This window comes from Misgurnus anguillicaudatus, chromosome 15 (genome assembly GCF_027580225.2).
Source record: "Misgurnus anguillicaudatus chromosome 15, ASM2758022v2, whole genome shotgun sequence".
Classification (NCBI taxonomy): domain Eukaryota; kingdom Metazoa; phylum Chordata; class Actinopteri; order Cypriniformes; family Cobitidae; genus Misgurnus; species Misgurnus anguillicaudatus.
Window position 1 is genome coordinate 36,188,043 of NC_073351.2, and position 24,833 is coordinate 36,212,875.

At 37.9% G+C, this 24,833-nt stretch overlaps 1 protein-coding gene across 2 annotated transcripts in view; it reads left to right on the top strand.

Moving 5' to 3' along the window:
• Positions 1-24,833, top strand: part of hcn4 (hyperpolarization activated cyclic nucleotide-gated potassium channel 4) — a 68,642-nt gene that overhangs the window by 11,407 nt on the left and 32,402 nt on the right. For both annotated transcript variants that reach the window (XM_073853898.1, XM_055174039.2), the window contains exons 2-3: positions 13,520-13,943; positions 21,973-22,134. In XM_073853898.1, the coding sequence (XP_073709999.1) occupies positions 13,520-13,943; positions 21,973-22,134 (586 nt within the window). The remainder of the gene's footprint in view (positions 1-13,519; positions 13,944-21,972; positions 22,135-24,833) is intronic.

Consider the following 24,833-nt stretch of genomic DNA (forward strand, 5'->3'; position numbering starts at 1 on the left):
CTACATACTGCTTGAGGGTTTTACCAAAATAGATGTTAATGTAAGTCCATACATTCATACAAAATTTTTGCACTTGCAGTTGTGTTAATGTTAAGTAAGGCAGTTGTATATCTGTGAAGGAAGAACAGATGCGGTCGTGGCAAAGCATCTTCATAACAAAAACTCAGAAGCAAAGGTGCCCAACAAAAATAGCTTTATTTGCTTGAACCAACAAAGTGAGACAATCATAAAACCTCTCCAAGAGGCTCTTAAAGATCATTTGCCCTCCCAACATCTGACCCAACTTTCTTTATACACTTGACTTCAAAAGTACTCTTATCTGAGATGACAACAATACTCTGCTTATTGGTTGTCTTGGTCTTGGCCTGCCACAATTAACTTATTGTTTGATGCAGCAAAACATAGCAGGACTCTTTAAAACCTAACCAAGAAACTAAACTTTCAGTGCTTCTTAGTGCTTTGTGAGAGAGAGTAATTTGTGGAAACAATAAATCAACAATAAAACCAATGAAACCCACCAAATAAAAACTACCATAATGCTAGTTTTGTTATTATTTTTAGGACATCTCAGAGTTGTTGAACTAATTCAGACATCTTCAGTGATCACATGTGACTCGTGCTAATTTTCTAAAATTAGTTATTATATTTTTAAATTCGCTATAAAAAAGACTTCAAAATTATGTCTGATTTGTTCAAATCTGACAAAAAATGACAGAGCTACATGTTTGAAGAGTCAGCAAAGTCAATTTAAAAAATATTCCAGTTAAATATTATTGAAGGTTCAAAAACAAAATCACAGCATCCATACCTTAAAATCACTGTAAAACTAATAGATTTAGCACACAAAGTCAAAAACAATGTCTATAGGAAAATATATGTTTAAATTTTTCTTTCTTTTATTGTTTGATTGACGTTGAAACAGATAGCTTTAAGATCTACTGCAATGTAAGGATCTACCATCTAATCTAATCTTACACATCAGATATATTTCCCAACAGTTAACCAAACATTCACTTAAAGGGGTGGTTGAATGGTATTTCAAGCATTCTGACTTATTAACACAGTTATAGAGTTGTTTCCTCATGCTAAACGTAGGCAAAGTGTCAAAAAAGCAGTTGGGTGTGTTACAGAGTATTTCTGTGCCGAATGCACAAGTTTCGGAAAGTTTTTTTGGATCACGGGTCCAGCTAACGTTTCAGGGGTTTCTATACGTATCACTTCTTTATATGGGCACTTCCCCCAGAAAACCCCGCCCACCCATCAATCAGTGGGAGACGCTTAAACTTGCAAACATCATATCACGCGACAGCTTTGTTTAATTGCAATACTTAACAATGGCATGAAAGATGAAGTTTGTTTTTGGATGTAAGGAGAAGAAAGTCAGCCTTATGGAAACAATGGATATAGTTTATTATCCGGGGTGGCAGCGGAGTTTTGCATGTGTGTTTGATGCGCTGGATTTTCCCAACCGGGTCATGAGTTGCATGCGGTAAGACAGACTTCTGTGTTATGTTGGAAATAGGCACGTGCATATTATATAAAGACACAAACATGTAGTGAATCATAAGTTAAACAGTGTTGTATAGTGTTGCATGACTCGTACTCGCTCCACCCGCGGTAGTAACTCCTCCTTCTTCATTTTTTCGTACATTATTGGAAAGATTCGGTAAATCTTTCTTTTATAAATCTGATTAAAGTAAAGACTCTTTGGAGATATAAAGGATGTAATACTACTCTATAGGTACTCCAGATTAACATCAGAAATGCAAAAACAGCATGTGTTATGTGAGCTTTAAGACATAACAGATTATATCTGCATGAATTCCTCTCAAAGCAGATATTTTTAAAACTGTAATTCTGTGTATATGTGTATACTTTATATTGGGGTCTGTGTGCATGTTTCCGATCTGTCAGTCAGCGTGAGGAAGATCATTTTTGAGGCTTGTCGCTCTTAATAACTCTTTAAACATTGAGCAAGTCCTGCACTGTTTTTCTAATTCCTGCATGTTTTAAAACCCAAACCAAAATGTCAGATGAGCATGTGGATGGACGCATCTTTGTATTACATTAAGCATTTAGGGCGGTTTACCTCTCAGAAAACATACAAATAAAGATCATTTTAGATGTTTAATGACTAAAGCATTGGGTTTGCTAGATGAGGGCTTAATTAACTTATTTTTATGGAAACCTCAATTTAAACCAAAATCAACAATTATACTTTCTTTTGCTTCTAGCACAAAATTAGACGGTGCGCATTTCGATTCATTTTGCCAGCATGAGTCACATATAGTACACATACATCAAAATGAGTCTGTCTCCGCATCTCTTCTCCGCAGGTTTTGATTGCACTTGATTACTGGGTGGGTTTCTTTATTGATTTGTTTGGGTCTTTATGATCATGTCCCACACCTGACACAAGACAGACCTGCTCACCTGCGCACATCACAGTTTAATATACTCAAATACAGGAGCTGTCATACAGTTTATTATGTTGCTACACGGCACAGTTGCTTTCTAGTAATGTTTCTATTTACTCTACATATTAACATCAATACATTATTTATCAGTTTGACATGTCCTGCTTTTGCTAATGTGAAGATAAAAGTGATGCTTTGCTTTGGCATCTCCGAGTCCAACAAGCAAATCTGATAAAAGAGCCGTACAGTACGAGGTAATGATGGGACTAAAAGAGTCACCACCTGCTGTAATTTAGTGAAGGTAAAGTAGGAATTATTGAGTGCTCTGGATGCACTGAAAGTGGGGTAATCAAAAAGGCCAGCAGTATGAGGAGCACACAGCGGAGGGGATTATTACAGCACAATTTATTTAATTTAATGGAGTGATGTAGCAGTCATGTGGGAGGAGAGAGATGGAGGGATTGAAATAATGCCGGCACGGTGACCCTGGCTCACTTACAGAGAGGTTACCAAACAGGATACTCAACAACACCGCCTGCCTAGAAATAACCATCATAGTCCCTTATAGTCTGATTTTATTTCACAAGAACTTATCCTGGTTATAATTACGGATGGGTATCATTAAAAGTTTAATGGTTATTGATACTGCTTACCGATCTGGTAATTTAACACTGTTCATATCAATACTTTTTTGTATTTTTATGAAAAATTAACAAAATCAGGAATGAACATAGCTTAATTTGAATTAACATTGCTTAACTTAAAATAAACACAATAAACAATTTACAACAGAAGAAACATTTAAAAATGGTAAAGTAACGTAATGTTTTTTTTTTGTGTGTGTGTGTGCAGACAACAGAACCAATAAAGGCGGAGCTTATCAATATGCTGGTCTTTCATACTGTAGTTCATATTTTAAAATAGACATTGTTTAAAATAATTCTTTGCATTGTAACATTATTTTAATGACATATAAACACATCTTTTCATATCTCATTCTTGTGAACAAATGATATAATGTAACTGTACTGTACTGTACTGTGCTATGTGTACTGTGGTGCATACTGTAAAAAATTTTGCTGTAGTTATGCAATTGTTTGCCAGTAACTTACTGTAGATTTACATTTATGTTATTTACTGGCATCAGTTTGTTCAAAGTTAAATGAACATTAAACATTAACAAGTCTTTATCTTTACAGAATAAAAATATAAAATAACAGCCTCATGCAAAGCATTCTGGGAATCAGAAATCCTCATCAACCTTTTTTCAGATTTTGAATGCTTTGCATGAGGCTCTTATTTATAGTTTTATTCTGTAAAGACAAAGACTTGTTAATGTTTAATAGTCATTTAAAGTAGCAGTCCACTATTTTGGCTCATTTACCATTTTGGAATCCATTCAGCTGATCTCCGGGTCTGGCGGTACCACTTGTAGCATAGCTTAGCACAGTGGTTCCCAAACTTTTTCAGCGTGCGGCCCCCCTTGTGTACGGTGCATTCCTTTGCGGCCCTCCAAAGAAAATTTGAAGTTTTATTTTAATAAAAAAACATTAAATTATACAAAGAAGTAGTGCTTTTGGTTAGTAGCCTTATTTCTTTTTTTAGGTTTAATTACACAGAATACATGATAAATTTATGTATTTCATAAAATGTCATAAAACTGGGGCCCCCCTGGCACCATCTCGCGGCCCCCTGGGGGCCCCAGCCCCCAGTTTGAAAACCACTGGCTTAGCACAATCCATTGAATCTGATTAGACTATTAGCATCACGCTAAAAATATATATCAATATTTTTCCTATTTAAAACTTTCTCATGGCATTCATATCACAAGTATTGTTCTTTTATGTGTCATAATGTGTCCATTGCGATAGTTTGAGAGACGGTGAGCTCAGAGGCTCAACAGAAAGATGATTGACAGCTGCTCTCAAAGTTCAGACAGGAGATGATACAAAGGAAAACTGGCGCCTGACTCGCTTACCCGCTGTACTTATAGATATCTGCTCTTCACTGACTCCTGTCACCAAACAAATACAAGCAAACATCAGTTTTAGATCACTCCAAATGACTGATTCTGTCCTAATGCTTTATCATACACACAGTCACATGCAACAATAGTTCAATAATCTATGAAAATATGATGTAATGTTTCAAAGATCTTCAAAGTTTCTTTTTTTCTCCCTTTATATTTGTTTGGATTTTAGAAGAGGAAGTGAAATAATGCCAAATGCTGAGGCATCGTTGGGTGGCAGGCCTTTATAAGAAGAAATATAAGGATTTTATCTATGAGCAGTTTGGGGTGATTTTTTTACTTGTTTTGCTCTGTCTGGGATGAAGGATCTTTCATTTAGTTTAGTTAATTTTGTTGATGACATCATCACCTGCTGCTGTGGGATGAGAGTCGGTGGTCGATCAGCAGATGTCTGTGTTTTTGTAATGTGGTTTACGAGGATACACAAAAGTGTATGTGTATTGTAAACCAAATGGCTTAAAAAACATACTAAATGATGATTAGGTAGGTACAGAGATAAACTTTTTAAGATACAGAGAGAGAGACTTGATTCTGTCTGTCACACTCAGTTGTTGTTATCTGTAATGGGAACCTCTGTTAGTAACATACACACACTCAAGCACAGATAATGAGAGATACTGAGAGAGAGAGAGAGATTACATGAGTTCTGTATTTCTCTTAGGGGAAATCAGATTTAGTCCTTATTTATATATAGTTTCAAAGTAATGATTCACCAATAAATGAAACCTCTGTCTTTATTTACTTTCCTTCATTTCTTAAAAAAAAAGTTAAATAGTTAAATTTCCTTACTATGTTCCTCTGTTCCTCTACTGTTCCTCTGAAGTTTCTCTATTGTTTCTCTATGGTGCCTCTGGTGTTCCTCTGGTGTTCCTCTACTGTTCCACTATGGTTCCTCTGGTGTTCCACTAATCTTCCTCTGGTGTTCTTCTACTGTTTCTCTGGTGTTCCACTAATCTTTCTCTGATGTTTCTTTACTGTTCCTCTACTGTTCCACTATGGGTCCTCTGGTGTTCCACTAATCTTTCTCTGGTGTTCTTCTACTGTTCCTCTGGTGTTCCACTAATCTTTCTCTGATGTTTCTTTACTGTTCCTCTACTGTTCCACTATGGGTCCTCTGGTGTTCCACTAATCTTTCTCTGGTGTTCTTCTACTGTTCCTCTGGTGTTCCACTAATCTTCCTCTGATGTTTCTTTACTGTTCCTCTACTGTTCCACTATGGGTCCTCTGGTGTTCCACTAATCTTTCTCTGGTGTTCTTCTACTGTTCCTCTGGTGTTCCACTAATCTTTCTCTGGTGTTCTTCTACTGTTCCTCTGGTGTTCCACTAATCTTCCTCTGGTGTTCCCCTACTGTTACTCTACTGTTCCACTATGGTTCCTCTGGTGTACCACTAATCTTCCTCTGGTGTTCCCCTACTGTTCCTCTACTGTTCCGCTATGGTTCCTCTGGTGTTCCACTAATCTTCCTCTGGTGTTCCCCTACTGTTCCTCTACTGTTCCGCTATGGGTCCTCTGGTGTTCCACTAATCTTCCTCTGGTGTTCCACTAATCTTCCTCTGGTGTTCCCCTACTGTTCCTCTACTGTTCCGCTATGGTTCCTCTGGTGTTCCACTAATCTTTCTCTGGTGTTCTCCTACTGTTCCTCTACTGTTCCGCTATGGTTCCTCTGGTGTTCCACTAATCTTCCTCTAGTGTTCTCCTACTGTTCCTCTACTGTTCCGCTATGGTTCCTCTGGTGTTCCACTAATCTTCCTCTGGTGTTCTCCTACTGTTCCACTACTGTTCCGCTATGGTTCCTCTGGTGTTCCACTAATCTTCCTCTGGTGTTCCCCTACTGTTCCTCTACTGTTCCACTATGGGTCCTCTGGTGTTCCACTAATCTTCCTCTGGTGTTCCACTAATCTTCCTCTGGTGTTCCCCTACTGTTCCTCTACTGTTCCGCTATGGTTCCTCTATGGTTCCTCTGGTGTTCCACTAATCTTCCTCTGGTGTTCTCCTACTGTTCCTCTACTGTTCCGCTATGGTTCCTCTGGTGTTCCACTAATCTTCCTCTGGTGTTCCCCTACTGTTCCTCTACTGTTCCACTATGGGTCCTCTGGTGTTCCACTAATCTTCCTCTGGTGTTCCCCTACTGTTCCTCTACTGTTCCGCTATGGTTCCTCTGGTGTTCCACTAATCTTCCTCTGGTGTTCCCCTACTGTTCCTCTACTGTTCCACTATGGGTCCTCTGGTGTTCCACTAATCTTCCTCTGGTGTTCCACTAATCTTCCTCTGGTGTTCTCCTACTGTTCCTCTACTGTTCCGCTATGGTTCCTCTGGTGTTCCACTAATCTTCCTCTGGTGTTCCCCTACTGTTCCTCTACTGTTCCACTATGGGTCCTCTGGTGTTCCACTAATCTTCCTCTGGTGTTCCACTAATCTTCCTCTGGTGTTCCCCTACTGTTCCTTTACTGTTCCGTTATGGTTCCTCTGGTGTTCCACTAATCTTCCTCTGGTGTTCCCCTACTGTCCCTCTACTGTTCCGCTATGGGTCCTCTGGTGTTCCACTAATCTTCCTCTGGTGTTCCCCTACTGTTCCTCTACTGTTCCGCTATGGTTCCTCTATGGTTCCTCTGGTGTTCCACTAATCTTCCTCTGGTGTTCTCCTACTGTTCCTCTACTGTTCCGCTATGGTTCCTCTGGTGTTCCACTAATCTTCCTCTGGTGTTCCCCTACTGTTCCTCTACTGTTCCACTATGGGTCCTCTGGTGTTCCACTAATCTTCCTCTGGTGTTCCACTAATCTTCCTCTGGTGTTCCCCTACTGTTCCTCTACTGTTCCGCTATGGTTCCTCTGGTGTTCCACTAATCTTCCTCTGGTGTTCCCCTACTGTTCCTCTACTGTTCCACTATGGGTCCTCTGGTGTTCCACTAATCTTCCTCTGGTGTTCCACTAATCTTCCTCTGGTGTTCTCCTACTGTTCCTCTACTGTTCCGCTATGGTTCCTCTGGTGTTCCACTAATCTTCCTCTGGTGTTCCCCTACTGTTCCTCTACTGTTCCACTATGGGTCCTCTGGTGTTCCACTAATCTTCCTCTGGTGTTCCACTAATCTTCCTCTGGTGTTCCCCTACTGTTCCTTTACTGTTCCGTTATGGTTCCTCTGGTGTTCCACTAATCTTCCTCTGGTGTTCCCCTACTGTCCCTCTACTGTTCCGCTATGGGTCCTCTGGTGTTCCACTAATCTTCCTCTGGTGTTCTTCTACTGTTCCTCTGGTGTTCCACTAATCTTCCTCTGATGTTTCTTTACTGTTTCTCTGTTGTTCCTCTGGTGTTTCTCTATGGTTCATCTGGCGTTCCTCTCCTGTTCCTCTGATGTTTTCCTGGTGTTCTTCTATGGTTCCTCTGGTATTCCACTAATCTTCCTCTGATATTTCTATACTGTTCCTCTGGTGTTCCTCTACTGTTACTTTGGTGTTCCACTAATCTTCCTCTGGTTTTCCTCTCTTGTTCTCTGGTGTTTTCCTGGTGTTCTTCTATGGTTCCTCTGGTGTTCCTATAGTCTTCCTCTACTCTTCCTACTGTACTTAATTGGTGTTCTTCTGGTCTTCTTTATTTTTTTGGTGTTCTTCTGGTATTTTTCTGGCGTTTCTCTGCTGTTACTCTGGCATTCAACTAACCTTCCTCTGGTTTTCCTCTCCTGTTCCTCTGGTATTTTCTGGTGTTTCTCTATGGTTCCTCTGGTATTCGACTAACCTTCCTCTGGTCTTCCTCCTCTCTTCCTCCAGTATTTTTCTGGTGTTCTTCTGGTGTTCCAGTATTATCCCTCTGGTTTTCCTCCACTGTACCTCTGGTGTTCCTCTACTGTTCTGCTGGTATTTTTCTGGTGTTACTTTACAGTTCCGCTGGTATTTTTCTGGTGTTCCTCTATACTTCCTCCGGTATTCCACTAATCTTAATTTGATCTTTATCTACTGTTCCTCTGGTATTTTTTGATGTTCCACTAATCTTCCTCTGGTGTTCCTCTACTGTTCCTTTGTTATTTTTACTGGTGTTCTTTTGGTATTTGTCTGGTGCTCCTCCTATGTTCCTCTGGTGTTTCACTAATCTTTCTCTGGTGTTCCTCTACTGTTCCTCAGGTATTTTTCTAGTGTTCTTCTGGTATTTGTCTGGCGTTCCTCTTATGTTTCTCTGGTGTTCCTCTAATGTTCCTCTGATGTTTTTCTAATGTTCCTTTGGTGTTTCTATACTCTCTCTCTGCTGTTTCTTTAATGCTCCTCTTGTGTTCTTTTATGGTTCCTTTGTTGTTTCTCTGGTATTCTTCTGTTTGTGTTCTTTTATTGCTCCACTGGTGTTCCTCTGGCATGTCTCTAGCAGGTTCCTGTGGTTTGGTTGTTGTAATAGAGCAATATGTACACAGGCAGATAAACTGGCAGGTAGAAGCTCTTAGATGCATGTGAAATGTTTATGAGTCGCTAAACTATGCTATGACCAAGCACACTTAAAGTGTGTAGAAAGACATTCAAGTTCTGCACATATCTGGATTTCTGTAGGTGGATACACACTCGCACACAGATATGGCCAAACTGTTGAGGATCTCCTGCAAAAGTTGAACCTCACTGAGTTGGACAAGGTGCAAAAAACACGAGTAATTCATACCGGCACATTATACTGCAGCTGTCTGATATAACACAATCTAACATCCACCCTGTCTCTCTTTCTCTCTCTCTTTAATGTGTCATGAGTGTGTTGCCAGATGGTGCATCCACTTCTGATTCTTTGAGCAAACAAACTTGTAAGCAAACAACCTCCCCAAACCACAAACAACCGCCTCATGAACAAGTGCACAACAAAAGCAAGAAAATGCATTATTCATACTTTTTATTATAATAATTTATGCTCATAAATGAGTTGCTTGAGTCATAGCAGCAGCAACAAACAGTCACAGTAAGAGAGATCACACTTGTTTTTCTTCTTTGGTGAGCATGAGAGGATTCAAAAGAGATCTGATTGGATAACCATCATTCAAAGACATTATATTTGTGGCTGGTTAAATAAGCTGCTTAAACTTTATTTATTTAATTTTTTGCGCTTTTTTGGTTAATAGCCCAGCAGATATTACCACTCCCATCTTTTCTGGAAGTGCGCTGTCACAGAATGGTACATATGGTTATTGTGTAGCTTGAGGCACTCAGGAGGTGAAAACATGTAATGGACGTTCCCTTAGGAAAACCTATTTTTTCTCTTCTTCTCTGTAGATGTGAGATGAATTGTAAATACTGGATGGACTCACAATATCACACGCACACTGTATTTATAGAAGGATGTTTCTCTATATTGGGATTGTCATCCATAATGAAACGGGTTCGATTTCTTCATGCTTGGATTGAAACATCTCCCAAGAGCGGCAAATTTCCAAAGTTCTGTCCTCTAATAGTAGAACGCTTCTGTAGATAACTTAACTTAGTAGTGCTCATGTATAGCACAGTAGAGCATTGTGTTGGCAGCACAAAGGTTCATGGGTTTAAACCACGTTAATAAATATGTATACCTTGCAATGCACTATAAGTCACTTTGTATAAAAGCGTCTGCCAAATGCATAAATATAATATAGCTCCCAGCTTTAACAGCCTGACTTTCTAACCTTTACAACCAGAACCTTATCTGGTTCAGATAACCCAGTTACATCAAAACCATTTCTGTGTCTGATGAAGCAGACGTACAAATGACAACACTGCAAAGTATTTAGTATTTTTGTCTTGTCTTGTTTTCTGTACTGATATCTAAAATTTTAAAATCAAGATGCATTTTCTTGATGAGCAAAAGGACCTAAGAGAATAAGTCTAGTTTTTAGACAAAAAATATAAAATTTAAGTGAATTTGTGCTTAAAACAAGCAACAACAAAAAAAAATCTGTCAATGGGGTAAGAAAAAAAAATCTTGAACTTTTTCTTAATTCATTCCCCCACAGCCTTTTTTTTAAGTTGCATGGCAGCATTATTTGTGATTTGTTTCACAAAATGCCTTCCAGGAAAATTTTCTTCTACAAATATATAAACATACAATATATCAAATGAAAGAACAAACCCTCTGCTTTCAATCAAAGAAAAAAACAAAAGGGAAACATTTTAATCCTATCTTCATTTGTTCTCTTTTTATAACCTCTTAAATATGGGCAGGTTTCTTCAAAAATACGAAATTTTGAGCAAAAAACTGAAATAATTGCATTTCTGTAAAATAATTTTGTTAGAGATCAGATTCAGAAAGATGATCAAAACCTAGTTTAAAATTAATTAAATTAGTTGTTGTGTCAATTTACCATAAAAACTTGTTTTCTCTTAATTGACGAGATAACTCCAAACACTTAATTCCAGAAAAAATGTCTTACCCTATTGGCAGATTGTTTTGCTTGTTTTAAGCACAAATTCACTTAAATTGTATATTTTTGTCTAAAAACTAGATTTAATTTCTTAGATCATTTTGCTCAACAAGAAAATACATCTTGATTTAAGAATTTTTTTAAATATTTGTACTGAAAACAAGACAAAAATACTAAGAAAGAAAGACATGTTTTATTTTTATTTGTTGCAGTGAAATCTACAGAGATGGGTTAAAAGGTTTTGATAGTTCAGCCAAAAATGATTATAAAACTTATGATTTTTGTCACCCTCAAGCCATCGGAGAGGCATATGTCCATCATTTTTTAGAAGATCACAGCGTTGCTGGCAAAAAACTTTGCCTTTAAATGGGTTAAAATGTCTGTACTGATGTGTGTGTGTTGGGGAATACTGAGGCTGAACAACTAATCACAGTAGTGTTTATGTGATGTGTGTGATGTTCTGAAGAGAACAATGTCAGAAACATCTTGCTAAATATAACCCACAGCATGACAGCGATCCGAACCGCCGGATTCCCTCGATACTTTGAAGAATTCCAATTACTGTCAGTGTTTTCTGTGTGTGTGTGTTTGTGTGTACATAATCCGTATCCCAGCTCATCCATCACTGACAGTTGTGTAAGTGTGTGTAATTTCTCCTATAATTAGTTCCTCCTAAATAGCTGAATGTTTATACTAAAAGAAAACATATGAGACGTGCATGGAAAAAAACCCTGCTTTCGTTTGCTTTGTCTGGCCTGCTATAAATTGTCTTTTACATCCACTATGGATTTTTATGGTCTGCCTAAACTCAGGAGGGTAAATCAAGCAGAACCAAACGACCTGATCACAACACTGACCTTCTCTCCGTGTGCTCTATAGTGAGGATATATCACCAATCTCGATTCAATTACCGACCGGGCCAAGGGGGCAATCTATAAGTAAACACAGACGGGAAGACGCGTACACAAACGTGTGGATGCTCCTGAGGATGGGAGAGGTCAGGCTGAATGCATTAAACTCCAGTGTTTACCGCGGTGAACGCTGCAGGATTCAGACACATGGATTCATGATTGTAATTCATCTCTGGAGTGTGCCCTACTTACCATTCAATAGTCCTTAAACAAATCGCCAGATTAAATGTCCTGTCAGAACGATGTGTCATTGCATTTATATTCTGGGTAATTATAAATATACTATTCTCTGTGCTAATCTATAAGTGTCATGTGTGCTGGTTCAGATGATGTAAGCTCATGAAAAACTCTAATTGAAGTCTTACAAATTCTTTGGGTCTTGGTTCTTTGGTTGTTTTGAGTTCAGTTGAAAAGATGTTTCCGATGGTCTCTCATATACGTTTAAAGAAATAGTCTGGTTTTACCAGATCAGTAAGCACCATTCAGACCACTTTAAAGGATTACTCAACTTTAATAACAAAAATCCTGATATTTACTCACCCACATGTCATCCAAGATGTTTATGTCTTTGTTCAGTCAAGAAGAAATTACATTTTTGAGGAAAACATTCCAGGATTTTTCTCCATATAGTGGATTTTAGTGGACCTCAACAGTTTACAGTTTCAATACAACTTCAAACGGCTATAAACCCTCTCAACCGAGACAAAGGGGCCTAATCTAGCAAAACCATCCTAATTTTCACCAAAAAAGTACTTTTAAACCACAACTTCACATCTTGCACTAGCCGTGTGACTGGGCTGTCACAACGATTAAATAATCGTCACCCCAATGATTGCACATCTCTTTAAAAAACACAAGGGGGAGCTGCAGCTCCTGTATAAATGAGACCATATCAGATGGCGCTCCTTAACTGACAGTGTAACGCGAAAGCTAGCCATTCAATACAGTGGAAAAACACCATTTAAAGAAATGCTGCAAAACTTTGATAAGCAGTTTGTAAAGCCAGGTAAAACATACATTTCCAGAACAGTAATTCCAAATTTAGGTAAGCCACTACATACATTTGGTCCAGTACTAATATGACCTCAGTAGAATTGGCCTCTATTTAAGGCCTATTTTGATTGCATTTTTATTTCCAGTAAATTTTTCAGACACTTTATTTTGTTTATTTCTTATGAAGAATTTTCAGTTTTTGAAAGATATATTCATTAAATAAGTACTTTTTTAAATGTGTGTTTATGTGTATTAATATTTACTGCCAGGTAAGCAAAAGATTTAATTTCAATAATCACAACAATGTGTAAAAATTATTTAATGAACAAACAAAAACATTTATAAGAATTAAATGTCAAAGCTATAAAACAGACAATTAATCATCAAAATTTGTTAGACAATTAACTGTCAGCCAAATTTCATAATCGTGACAGCCCTACGTGTGACACACACTTGTGGACCATTTTAAACATTAAACTGACACAAAGAAATTAATAAGTATCATTCCTCATACAACAACAACAACGTCTCAACGCTCCTCTTTTTCGATGTTTGTAAGTAATGGAGCGGTAGTTTTGCATACGTCATGCATGACCGGTCAACGTGATTACGTAATATGTAAGATCACGCTGGCGCATCACGCAGTTAGTGCAAGACGAGAAGTTGTGTTTAAAAAATCCTTTCTTGTTGACGGAACAAAGTAAGACATAAACATCTTTGATGAGATAAGGGTGAGTAAATTATAAGAATTTTATAAGTGGAATATCCCTTTAACGTTCAGATCAGAAACTGATCCCTCTGTGTTTCTCCTGCAGGTTTTACTGGGATCTGACCATGCTGCTGCTGATGGTGGGAAATCTGATCATCATTCCTGTGGGCATCACCTTCTTCAAAGACGAGCACACGCCTCCTTGGATCGTGTTTAACGTGGTCTCCGACACCTTCTTCCTCCTGGACCTGGTGCTGAACTTCCGTACCGGGATCGTGAAGGAGGATAATGCCGAGATCATTTTGGACCCTCAGCAAATTAAGATCAAATATCTGCGCTCGTGGTTTGTGGTGGACTTTATCTCCTCCATCCCCGTGGACTACATCTTTCTCATCGTGGAGACACGGATCGATTCGGATTTCTACAAGACGGCACGGGCCCTGCGGATCGTGCGCTTCACGAAGATCCTCAGCTTGCTTAGACTTCTGCGGCTCTCGCGCTTGATACGCTACATACATCAGTGGGAGGAGGTGAGGAGGAAGTCTTTACGAAGGAGGTCAATGCTGATAGCTAGAGATGCACCGATTGCTATTTTCTTGGCCGGTTACGATTTCACTGTAGGCATGACCTGACGAAAACGTTTTTTGCAGATTCCGATTTTCTTTGTACTACAATTGACAACGTACAAACAAAAATCCACTTTTCTTTAATAAAAAGCATCATCATAAAGAAATTATTAAACATTGCACTTTCACCCAAACTGCATTAAGTGCATGATCTATGAAAGGCAATGTTGACATGTGAAGTTACCTAAACAAAACGCGGAATCTGAATTTTGAGAGACGGACCGGCTGGTTACCGGTACGGCCAATCATTCATAAAATCGTCCAATTCCGGTCTCTGGCCCGTCGATCGGTGCATCTCTACTGATAACCCATAAGGTTACGCTGTCTAGGAAAAGCAGTTGAGATATTAAAGAGATCTGATTTAGTATCTGTGGGTGTCTACACTGAATCTGTTTGGTAGAAAGCAGCATATGTTTTACGAGTCGTCTGGGAGGTTTGGCAGAAATCTGAGCATGTTGAGTGTTACACATGTCAATTAATGAATAAGCGAATGAATATTCCTGAGTGGAGTGCTAACATTAGGCTGTCATTTTCTCTCGTCCTCTTGGGAACTGGATGGTTCCTGATTAAAGCTAGATTAGAAATGTGTTTCTCCATCAGTAGGTGAACAGACTGAGAGTCTCAGAGGTGCACGGTGAGAAGTGAATCCACTGAACGCAGCTGCTGTCACACCACAGATTTTCCATAACATCACACCACGGATTGAGCCGCACCATTAAAGGAATAGTTCACTGAATGATAGGGGTGTAAGAAAATATCAGCAATACTGTATTGATTCTTGAAAAAAATGCAATATAGATATATAGAAAAAAAAAAAAAAAAAATATATATATATATATATATATATATATATATACAAGATTCATGGCAGTTGTTTCGTTTAGAGTTTACATCCCGATAGCATTCTTCATATCTCTAAACTTAAACAGTGACGGAAATACAAGCATAGGAGCGTGCCAAGATTTGCATATACTGTATGCCTTATTCAATTCATCTCCATGTTGATTTCAAAATGAGGCTTTGTGGGATGGATTTCTAGCGTTCACTTTACACCTATTGTTTTGTTTCAGGATGCTGCTCATTCAGTCAACAAAACACAAAAAAACATCATTTTACAAATTTGCACAGAATAAAGAGCCTCAGAAATTAAGGATTGTTTCAATAAGAAGGGACGTATGAGCAAATTTTGAGATAAGAGCAGTGCAAAGTGTACATAATAGTTTTGGTGTTAGTCTGTTGGCTGATCACTCATTTCTTATGTTGTAAATTAGGGTGCCGATTAATCGTGCAAATGCGCGTTTTCTCAATAAATGAATTTGAAAAAATGATGGTGAAATGCAGCCACATCCAAAAGCCAGAGGGCGCTCTCGTGTAGAAACGCCATTTGTGCCACAGAAGAAGTAGCATTACAAAAGCTGTTCCATGATATGTCTAAAGCGATATTTATACGCGATACTTTCTTTGAAACACAACTTTGGGGGTTCATTTGGGGTTTTATATCTAACAATACCTGCACAATGAACTATTACGTAAATAGCTTGTTATCAAGTCAGTCACACTTTATTAAGTCAATGCTCATGTCTTAAAAAAACATAACGGAGAAAATACATGAGACAAACAGGAGATGTATACTTAGTTCTTGTCATAAAATATTGGTGTTTTAAAGAAAAGTAAACATGCTTACAACATGAGAAGTTAGTGATTTTTTCCCTCCAACTGATGAACAATGAACCAATGACTGCCAATCAAATCTACCTATCAAAAGTTTTTATTAAAGGCAATATGCAATATTTGTCAATGCCATTGAAATGATTTGCGTGAGTACTGCACCTTACCTATCGTTATCGTCTGGGGGTGTGAACACTAATATAGTTATCATTACAATGTGAACGGCCCTTTAGTCGTAATATGCATTGTGATTATTCAAGCAGATGCGTTTACATTCAAAAGTGAAAAATCGATCAGTAAATACATAAAAAATACAAAATGTTTTCTCTCACAAATGTATTGTTTCATTTTGAAGACATACATTAACTCACGGAAGGTATGGATTACTTGATCGGATGATGGAAGGGCTAAAACTATTCAATGCCATACCAATAAGTCTGGATATTATTTAATGTAACTCTAATGTGTTCAGTTGAATAAACAAAGACATAAACATCTTGGATGGCATTAAAGTGAATAAAATATCAGAACCTTTTCATTTTTGGTGAACTATTCCTTCAAAAGTGTGCAAAACAAAACTTGATACACACAGTTTCAAGTGGTAAAAGAAGTATCAGCTGTGATTGACAGGCAGGAGTTATTCATGTGTATGAAGGTACATGAACGGATGAGATCACTATAAAGCGTGACAGAACCTCAATGGGTGTGGAAATGAAAGGCCATTGTGCTAAAATGTGATCTGTCAATTTACAGCACCTGTGATTACATAAGTTCAGTCACGTCAAAATGTCAAGAAAAGTGACTGTGGATTGATTCAGAAATATTTTTGCCACTAAATATTAAGAAAACATTTACTGTCAACTGCTTGACCGACAACCCATGAGTCAAATCTAGTGATCGATATATCTTTTTTTTACTTTAGTGGCATTATCTGATAACCGTGTAAACTTGGCTAAAACACAGCTCATGCATTTCAGTAATGTTTTGTACATCTTGTTTGCCGTATTAATAGTTGATCATCTCAAACACGGTGTTCTTGTGTGCTGTTAGACAAACATCTTTCTCTACAGGAATAGATGAGAAATGTTCCTTCATGGCCGTCGCTCTCCTGTGAGTGAATCCAGTTAGTCAGCGTGTTATTAAATTAAAGTTAAATGAAGGCTTTAATGAGTTGCTCCTGAGATCAGTACATGGTCTGGGTGAGACGGCAATCAAAACAAACTTCACTTTCAGCATCCGCAGGGTATTTTGAGTCATTAATGAAGTGGATGTTTTTAAGAGCTGATCTTGCCCTGCGTTACAGTGATATGGTTTATGTGATGCAGCGAGTATAAGATTAGCATGAAGGATGAATCTGAAGGCACGTGTGGAGTTTTGCTAGCTGGACCATCTGTGTTTGTTTATTGAATGGAGTCCGTCCGTCTCTGTTAATATCGACATCTGGGATTGTTTTGATTTATGGCTTATGCTTGTGGATGGAAATGAAAGATCAATGATGGCCCTGTGGTGATTTACTGATAAACACTCAAGACTGGATGTGCACACTAAATCACACTAGTTGTCTGAATTACTAATCAGTTAGTCAATATTTATCTATCTGTTTAGGATCATCTCCTCTGGGCAAATCAGGTATGTTGCTAAAGGTAAACAGTGTGGTTAAATTAACAGGATTATTACTTTTACTTCTGAAACATTCAACCAAGATTGAATGTGCTGAAACAAGCAGGTTTAAACTAGGACAAGACTAACGTGACATCTGTTAGATTTGATCTAAAGTTCATGTTTTCTCTCTCTCTATCAGTTTTAATTTTCAATTTTAATTACCTTGGACAGGATTAGTTTTACAGGGGGACCTCTGAGGAAACCGTGCTTCGGCCATGTCTGTGTTTTTCTCTCACAACCTCCGTAAAAATTCCAGAGCAATTTACCTGTTTTCCTCCAAACTCAGAGGTCCTCTGAGAAATATAATTTCGTCCAAATGTGATATCTGTGTTTGCCAGCTATATCTTTTGAAAATGCGGTTCTTTTCAGGTTTTGGTCAACGTGATCTGGCGTGCGGTCTTACTAACAATTAAAAAAATGAAATCAAGATGAGCCAAATGTCGTAAACTGTTAAGACTGGCCACTGTAATATCAGTATTAGGTAAGAAAGTCAACCTTATTTTTATCCACTATGTAATGGTAAAGTAATTAATTAAGATTTAATCAATTGTTATTAATCATGATTTCTTCATTTCTATAGTCAGCCAGTTATATAAAACACATAGGCTACTTTAGAAGCAGTGTTTTAATTGGTGATAAAGTATGGATACATAATCACTGCAATCTCAAAAAGGTTTTTATAAGAATAATTTACAAATATGCAAAAAAAAAGGGTTTGCATAAGTAAAAATACTTTATTTGTTGTAACAAACAGGAGATAAAGAATTTACAAACGTGTGAAGAGGCATTTCAGCACTGGGACAGCGCCATGAGTGTTTTGAAAAATATTACTTAAAAATGTTTCCCATCTCACCATATCCACAGCTACAAAATCATCATATACAATAAATTCATGGGGTAGCATTTAAAAAAATTAAATTAATGCAATATTAGCACTTTTTAACTCATTCCCTGCCAGCATTTTTTTGTGATTTTCATAAAAGTTTCACTAAATATATTTCAGGAAAATGTTCTTCTATAAATATATACATATACAAATATATCAAAATTAAGAACAGACCCTCTGCTTTCAAATCGACAAACAAACAAAACGGGGGGAAAAAAAACATTTCATCCTATCTTAATTTGTCCTATCTTATCTTTTTATAACCTCTTAAATATGGGTAGGTTTCTTTAACAATACACAATTTTGAGCAAAAAAATGAAATAATTGAATTTTTGTAATGGAATTTTATTAGAGATCAGATTCAGAACGATGTTCAAAACATACACGGAGTTTAAAATGTTGATAAATTAGTTTTTGCTTCAGTTTTTTATAAATTGGGTAAGAGTGCCATCTAGTGAATAAAATTACAGAATAACAGATTACCGTAAAAACTTGTCAGTAAAGTGTCATTGGCAGGGAAATGTTTTCTCTTAATTGACGAGATCAATTGTAATTTTCGGGGAAAGAGTTAAAGGTGCCCTTCCTCTGTCGTTTTTATTGTTTTATACTGTTTTCTGAGGTCTACTCATGACGTTCGCATGGTTTTTACATCCAAAAACATCAAAAGCAATAAGTAATAGGCCATTTTGTACCCTGATTTTGAGGCTAGTTAGAGAAATGATCCATTTTAATGGGCAGGCCGCATTGACGACTTGAAAGTAAACGCCCACTGCTATGATTGGATAACAGTTTTTTGTTCAAACTAACTTTCAATTTAATCTCATGTGTAATCAGTTTAATGTTAAGTGAGTGTCTTAAGCCACAGTGTCTTTCTTACACACGCATATTTTATCATAAACCCTTTTGACACACACACACACACACACACACACATGTGTCTTTTATCGTAAACCCAAGCACAAACACACACACACACACACACACACACACAAATGTCTTTTACATAAACCCTTCGACGCGCGTGTAACGAACGCACAAACACACACATGTGTCTTTTATCACATTCGATGCGTGTTCATCATGAATTCCCGTGAATCGCGTCCCTCTGAAGAGAAGTCCCGGCCGCAACTGATATTGACACATAGTACTGAAGTGTTTTACTCACACAAACACGCGTGTCTTTTATCATAAACCCTTTCAAAGCGTGTGCAGCATGAATTCGCGTCCCTCGGAATAGAAAACACCGGCCACCACAGTGACACATATAGTACTAAAGTGTTTTACTCACATGCGCCATTCTGTCCGAATCCAATATTGATAGAGGAGCATTGCTTTTTAATCGCAGTCTCTCTTCAAATCCAGCGTTCTTCTGAACATCCAAACATGTAGCAACTGTTATGATTCCCTCGTTTAATAGGAATGATGTCTCTTGACAAAAAACAATGGCCCGAATACGGTACGGTTGACGTTTAGCCATCCTTGCTGTAATTTGTTATGAAAACTAACTTAACTACACGTAATATGTGGGCGTGGTCTCAAGTGGAAGAGCTCATGAATAGTAATGAGTTCCACGTCACACTGATAAGCTTTTCAAACTGACCTGATTTCTCCGCTTATTTCTTTTTAGTGGCTAGAGCTGACAGAGGAGGTGGAAGTTAATTTTCACATTCATGACGCAACACAAACACATATGGACCTAACACATATCAAAAAATACAAGTAAAAACGGTTTTACGTGGAAGGGCCTCTTTAAAAGCAAAAAATTCTGCTTACTTACCAGCTACAGATGAAGCATCTCTACTGCCAGTTGATCTCAGCTTCACACCTTCTAAAGTCCTGTAATCTGTTCTCATTTATGTCCAAGAGACTCAATAATAATCTTTTACATTTAAATCCTTAAATGCACCTGCTATTTAAACAACGTGACACTGGACGTGAAAATGATAACTGTGCCAGGCTGAAACTAGTAAAAAAAAACACTTAAAAACACTTTGGTATTGCTCTGCATTCGGTTAATATCTCATTTTTTGCGGCTTTTGCATGAGCTTCTCATTTCTTAATCTTAGTAATTGTAAGTATTCATGTGTATGTGAATAGATTTTTTTGCTCTCTGTTTCTGTGATGAGATTCTGCAGTAATGAGTTGTGACTCCATCAATAATTCACATCCTTTAACATCTAGTTAATGCTACAGAGAACCAATAAGGGTTCATCTGATCTCATGCTGTTTCTGAAGATCAGTCTGATGTTCTGTTTATCATTACTCTGTCCTGCCAGAGGAAAATGTTATTAAAGAAAAGCATACAAACATTAATAATAACAGTGCCAGCAGGAAAGGAGAACAGAAAGAAAGAGATTATTAATAAAAACATTCAGGACAGACTGACTCTAAGATCTGAGCCTCTTTAATGTTACAGGTTTTTGTCTTAATCATGTTTGTGTAAATCTTAGTAAATCTCTGCTTTCTCAGTAATGGCTAAAAATAGGACTACAAATAGTATTTATCTTGTTAGCATCAGCATTATATAAATAATTCAGATCCAGTCATGATAAATCAATAGTTTACTTACTTTAATTTGTTTATAATTGATGTTTTTAAATACGTGTTCTTGCTTGAAATCAAAGTGTACAATATTAGTTTTGTGGCTCAAAAATCTTTAGTGATGTTTGTTTGTGATTGTTATGAAGAAAATACTGAGGAAAATGAAAAAAAGAGAAAAGTAGCTGAAACCCCAGCTGCAGAGGAAACCGGAGGTCATTTTTATGCCCACTTGTTAAGTCTGATGTCACTACCAGATCCAACAGGGAAATAACAAAAATCACGTTAATATACACTCGTATCACAATGCAAAACTAATTTTTATCTCCATGAAAATTCTGAGATGAGCAGACATGAATTTATGGACTTGGATTTTTTACGAATTATTCATATATTGCTGTTTGTGATTCTGTGAGTCTGGAGAACGCTGTGTACTGTTTATACAATTTTCACTTAAATGTGTAATATGAAAAACATCTGTTTAAATAATATCCTTTACTAAAATGAGTGAATATTTTGAGACAGAAACAGTATTACGTCATGACTTAACAAGCGGATTGACAGGCACCTATGGACGAGAGAGATCTAAACAAACAAAGAGAGAGAGAGAGAGAGATTTTGATTTCCAGGGCTTTATTTGTTTGACTAATAGCAGCGGCAGATGAGCGTGTCTCTTCACATAAGCTTTTAAAAGCTGTATGTTAAAGTGACTCGAGTGGTTTTTAATAGGCACAGGTGCGTACCATGACATCATACAGATTAAGGAGCTTTAAATTGTGGTGGCCATTAACACCCAACTGACCGTATGGGCGACTGGGCTTCCCAAGAGGACACTTGACTTCAGGATTAACTAATCACACACTCAATTTTTTTTTAAATTAAAAGGAACTTTATTGGCATGATTGTGTCACACTCACTAGTTGCGTTTCCATTACCCTTCAAATTGCCCAAATTGAAGTAGCGAATTGAAAATGTGCCCAATTTTGCATAAACTTCCATATACACACACACACTGCACACAATAGACTTTTCTCTCTGTCATTTTTCCAGATTTATTCATGTAAATGTATTGTAAACTGATTAAATTAAAATTCAGGAATGTACAATGTTGACTTTTAGTTGCATCTGAAAAGATAAAGGTTTGTAAGAGTCCCTCTCATCTTATTTTGTGTCTTACAGATCTTTCACATGACCTATGACCTGGCCAGTGCAATGGTGCGAATTGTCAACCTGATAGGAATGATGCTGTTGTTGTGTCACTGGGATGGATGTCTGCAGTTTCTGGTGCCCATGTTGCAAGACTTTCCTGCCGACTGCTGGGTCTCCAAGAACAAGATGGTGGTCAGTGTTCAAGCTATTAAATTATCATACCATGATATCAGATTCCAGTCTTACCTCTAAGGTATAAAGTTTATAGTTAGTATCTCAGATTGTGTTTTCTACAGATTTAATTCAGTATTACTCTAGATTTATTAGTTTTAGTGAGATCTAGTCTTTTAATATGCAACAAGAAAATCCCCAGTGTCGGGAAAGAAGAATTACTTGCTTCAGGTAAATACCAGAGACCTGAACTATGACCTTACATCAACCTCACGAGAGGGGGAAGGCAAAATGGCCACTGTATGTCAGCCAAAAAGTCCTCTGAGCGTCTGTGATTTATCACCAGGGTTTATTCAATCTATGGTTGAACGGAGATGGCGCCAGCAGTGTGCACGGCGCAGCGTCTCTCTGTTCTGCTTGGTTTATTGCTTGTTTTTATTAGCCTAAGTTACCAGAATGTCTCCGCTCTGTTTGTGTATGATCGCCAAACACTTTTTGCCATCCGCGATCAATATGATGTTTGTATAAAGAGTGTTAAGTATGGAAATCAGTCTTCGGAAGCACCCCCTCCTACACTTTCAGCTCTGCCGACTTATCTACAACTTTCATCCAGTGTCGCTTCGCGGAGAAAACGACTCAGAAGACGGAGGAAGCGAGGTGGTGTGGTTGTAAAAATGAGAGCATATCGGCGGTCTATGTGGAGAAATGGACTGGGATATCAATACGACTGTTTACCCTCCAGGAGGAGGTGGCTTCTCCCGATACAACTTGGTGCTTTTACCGCCGTGGATCAGCTGCGTGTACTGGCGGAAGATTTTGTTCCCCGGCGTTCTAAAGTGGTCAAGCGCGGGGTAGATCTTATGAATCTCCGATCTCTGTCTCGAGCCAAATCACCGCATATACAGGATACTGTTCTTCAGTTGGCACTGATTAATGTTAGATCATTGTCTAACAAAACTTTTATGTTAAATAACTTCTTTTTATCCCGGGAGCTTGACTGCATGCTGCTCTCGGAGACGTGGGTTCAACCCGGTGAGTTCTTCCCATTTTCAGAACTTGTTCCTCCGGAATGTTCTTTTTTTAGCTCGCCTAGAACCACGGGAAAAGGTGGAGGCCTAGCAACAATTTTTAAAACTAAGCTGAACTGTAAAAAGATCCCATGTGAACAATATAAAAGCTTTGAGCTGCAACTTTTCGAACTTAAATTAAACGTATCAGTGGCATGTGCACTTATCTACCGCCCTCCTAAATTCAACAAGGACTTTATTAATGACTTTTCAGCGTTTGTGTCGGGCATTGCACTAAAATTTAATCATTTTTTAATGGTTGGTGATTTTAATATTCATGTTTGTTGTGTTTCTAAGCCTCTGGTCAAGGATTTTTTAAACATTGTGGACTCTTTTAACCTTACTCAGTTTGTGACCAGCCCGACTCATAATAAGGGACATATTTTGGATCTGGTTTTGTCATATGGTCTAAATTTGTCCATAAAGGAAATTTCCGACGCAGGTATTTCTGACCATATGCCAGTTCTGTTTACTGTTGCTCTGCCGTGCGCTCAAAATAAGACGGGCTTTCCCATGCGTCAGCAGCGCTCAATTAATCCCTCCACGGCCTCACTATTTGTTGCGGCGTTTGATACGTCTCCAGTAATGTCCCTAGACACTTTTTCTTTTAAGGACATTGAGGAGATGGTTATTTTATTTGATTCCACGTGTACGGATATCCTTGACGAAACAGCACCATTAAAGCACAGGAGTGCGATCTCAAACAGGGAGCCATGGCTCAATGACACTACTCGTGCTCTCAGAAGGGAATGTAGACGTGCTGAGAGGAAATGGAGGAAAGACAACCTTCATGTTTCTCTGGGGATTCTAAGAGACTGTCTGGCTAACTACCAGGTCGCTGCTAAAGCGGCAAAGACTCAGTATATGTCAAATCTCGTGCAAAATAACCATCATAAACCTCAAGTCCTTTTTAATGTATTAAATAGGATAATAAATCCTCCTGAACATACGGGCATTATTCCTAGTGCTAATTTATGTGACAGATTTTGTAATTTTTTTTTAATGATAAGGTGTCAAATATTCGTGCATTAACATGTTGCACTGCACCAGATCCCAGCATTATACCGGTATGTTCAGTCATCTTTGAAAATTTTATGCCTATATGCTTTTCTGAGTTGTTAAAGACAGTCCAATGTTTAAGACCTTCCGTCTGCTCATTGGACAGCCTTCCTGCTAAGCTTTTTAAAGATGTTTTTTACACTGTTGGGCCTTATATCCTAAAGATTATAAATATGTCTCTATCAACTGGATCTGTACCTTCAGCTTTGAAAAAAGCCATTGTACAACCTCTCTTAAAAAAACACAATTTGGATTCTTCTGTTTTATCAAATTACAGGCCTGTTTCTAAGCTGCCTTTTTTATCTAAAATTCTAGAAAAAGTGGCTTATACGCAACTTTTATTCCACCTCAAATCAAACAATATTTTTGAAAAATTTCAGTCTGGGTTTAAATCTTGCCACAGTACAGAAACAGCTCTTTTAAAAGTGTTTAATGATCTCCTTTTAATCTCTGATAACGATAGCTCTGCCGTGTTAGTGCTTTTAGATCTGACTGCTGCGTTTGATACGGTGGACCATAAGATCTTGCTGTCAAGACTCGAGTGCTGTGCCGGAATTAAAGGCTCAGCTCTGGAGTGGTTTCGCTCATACCTGA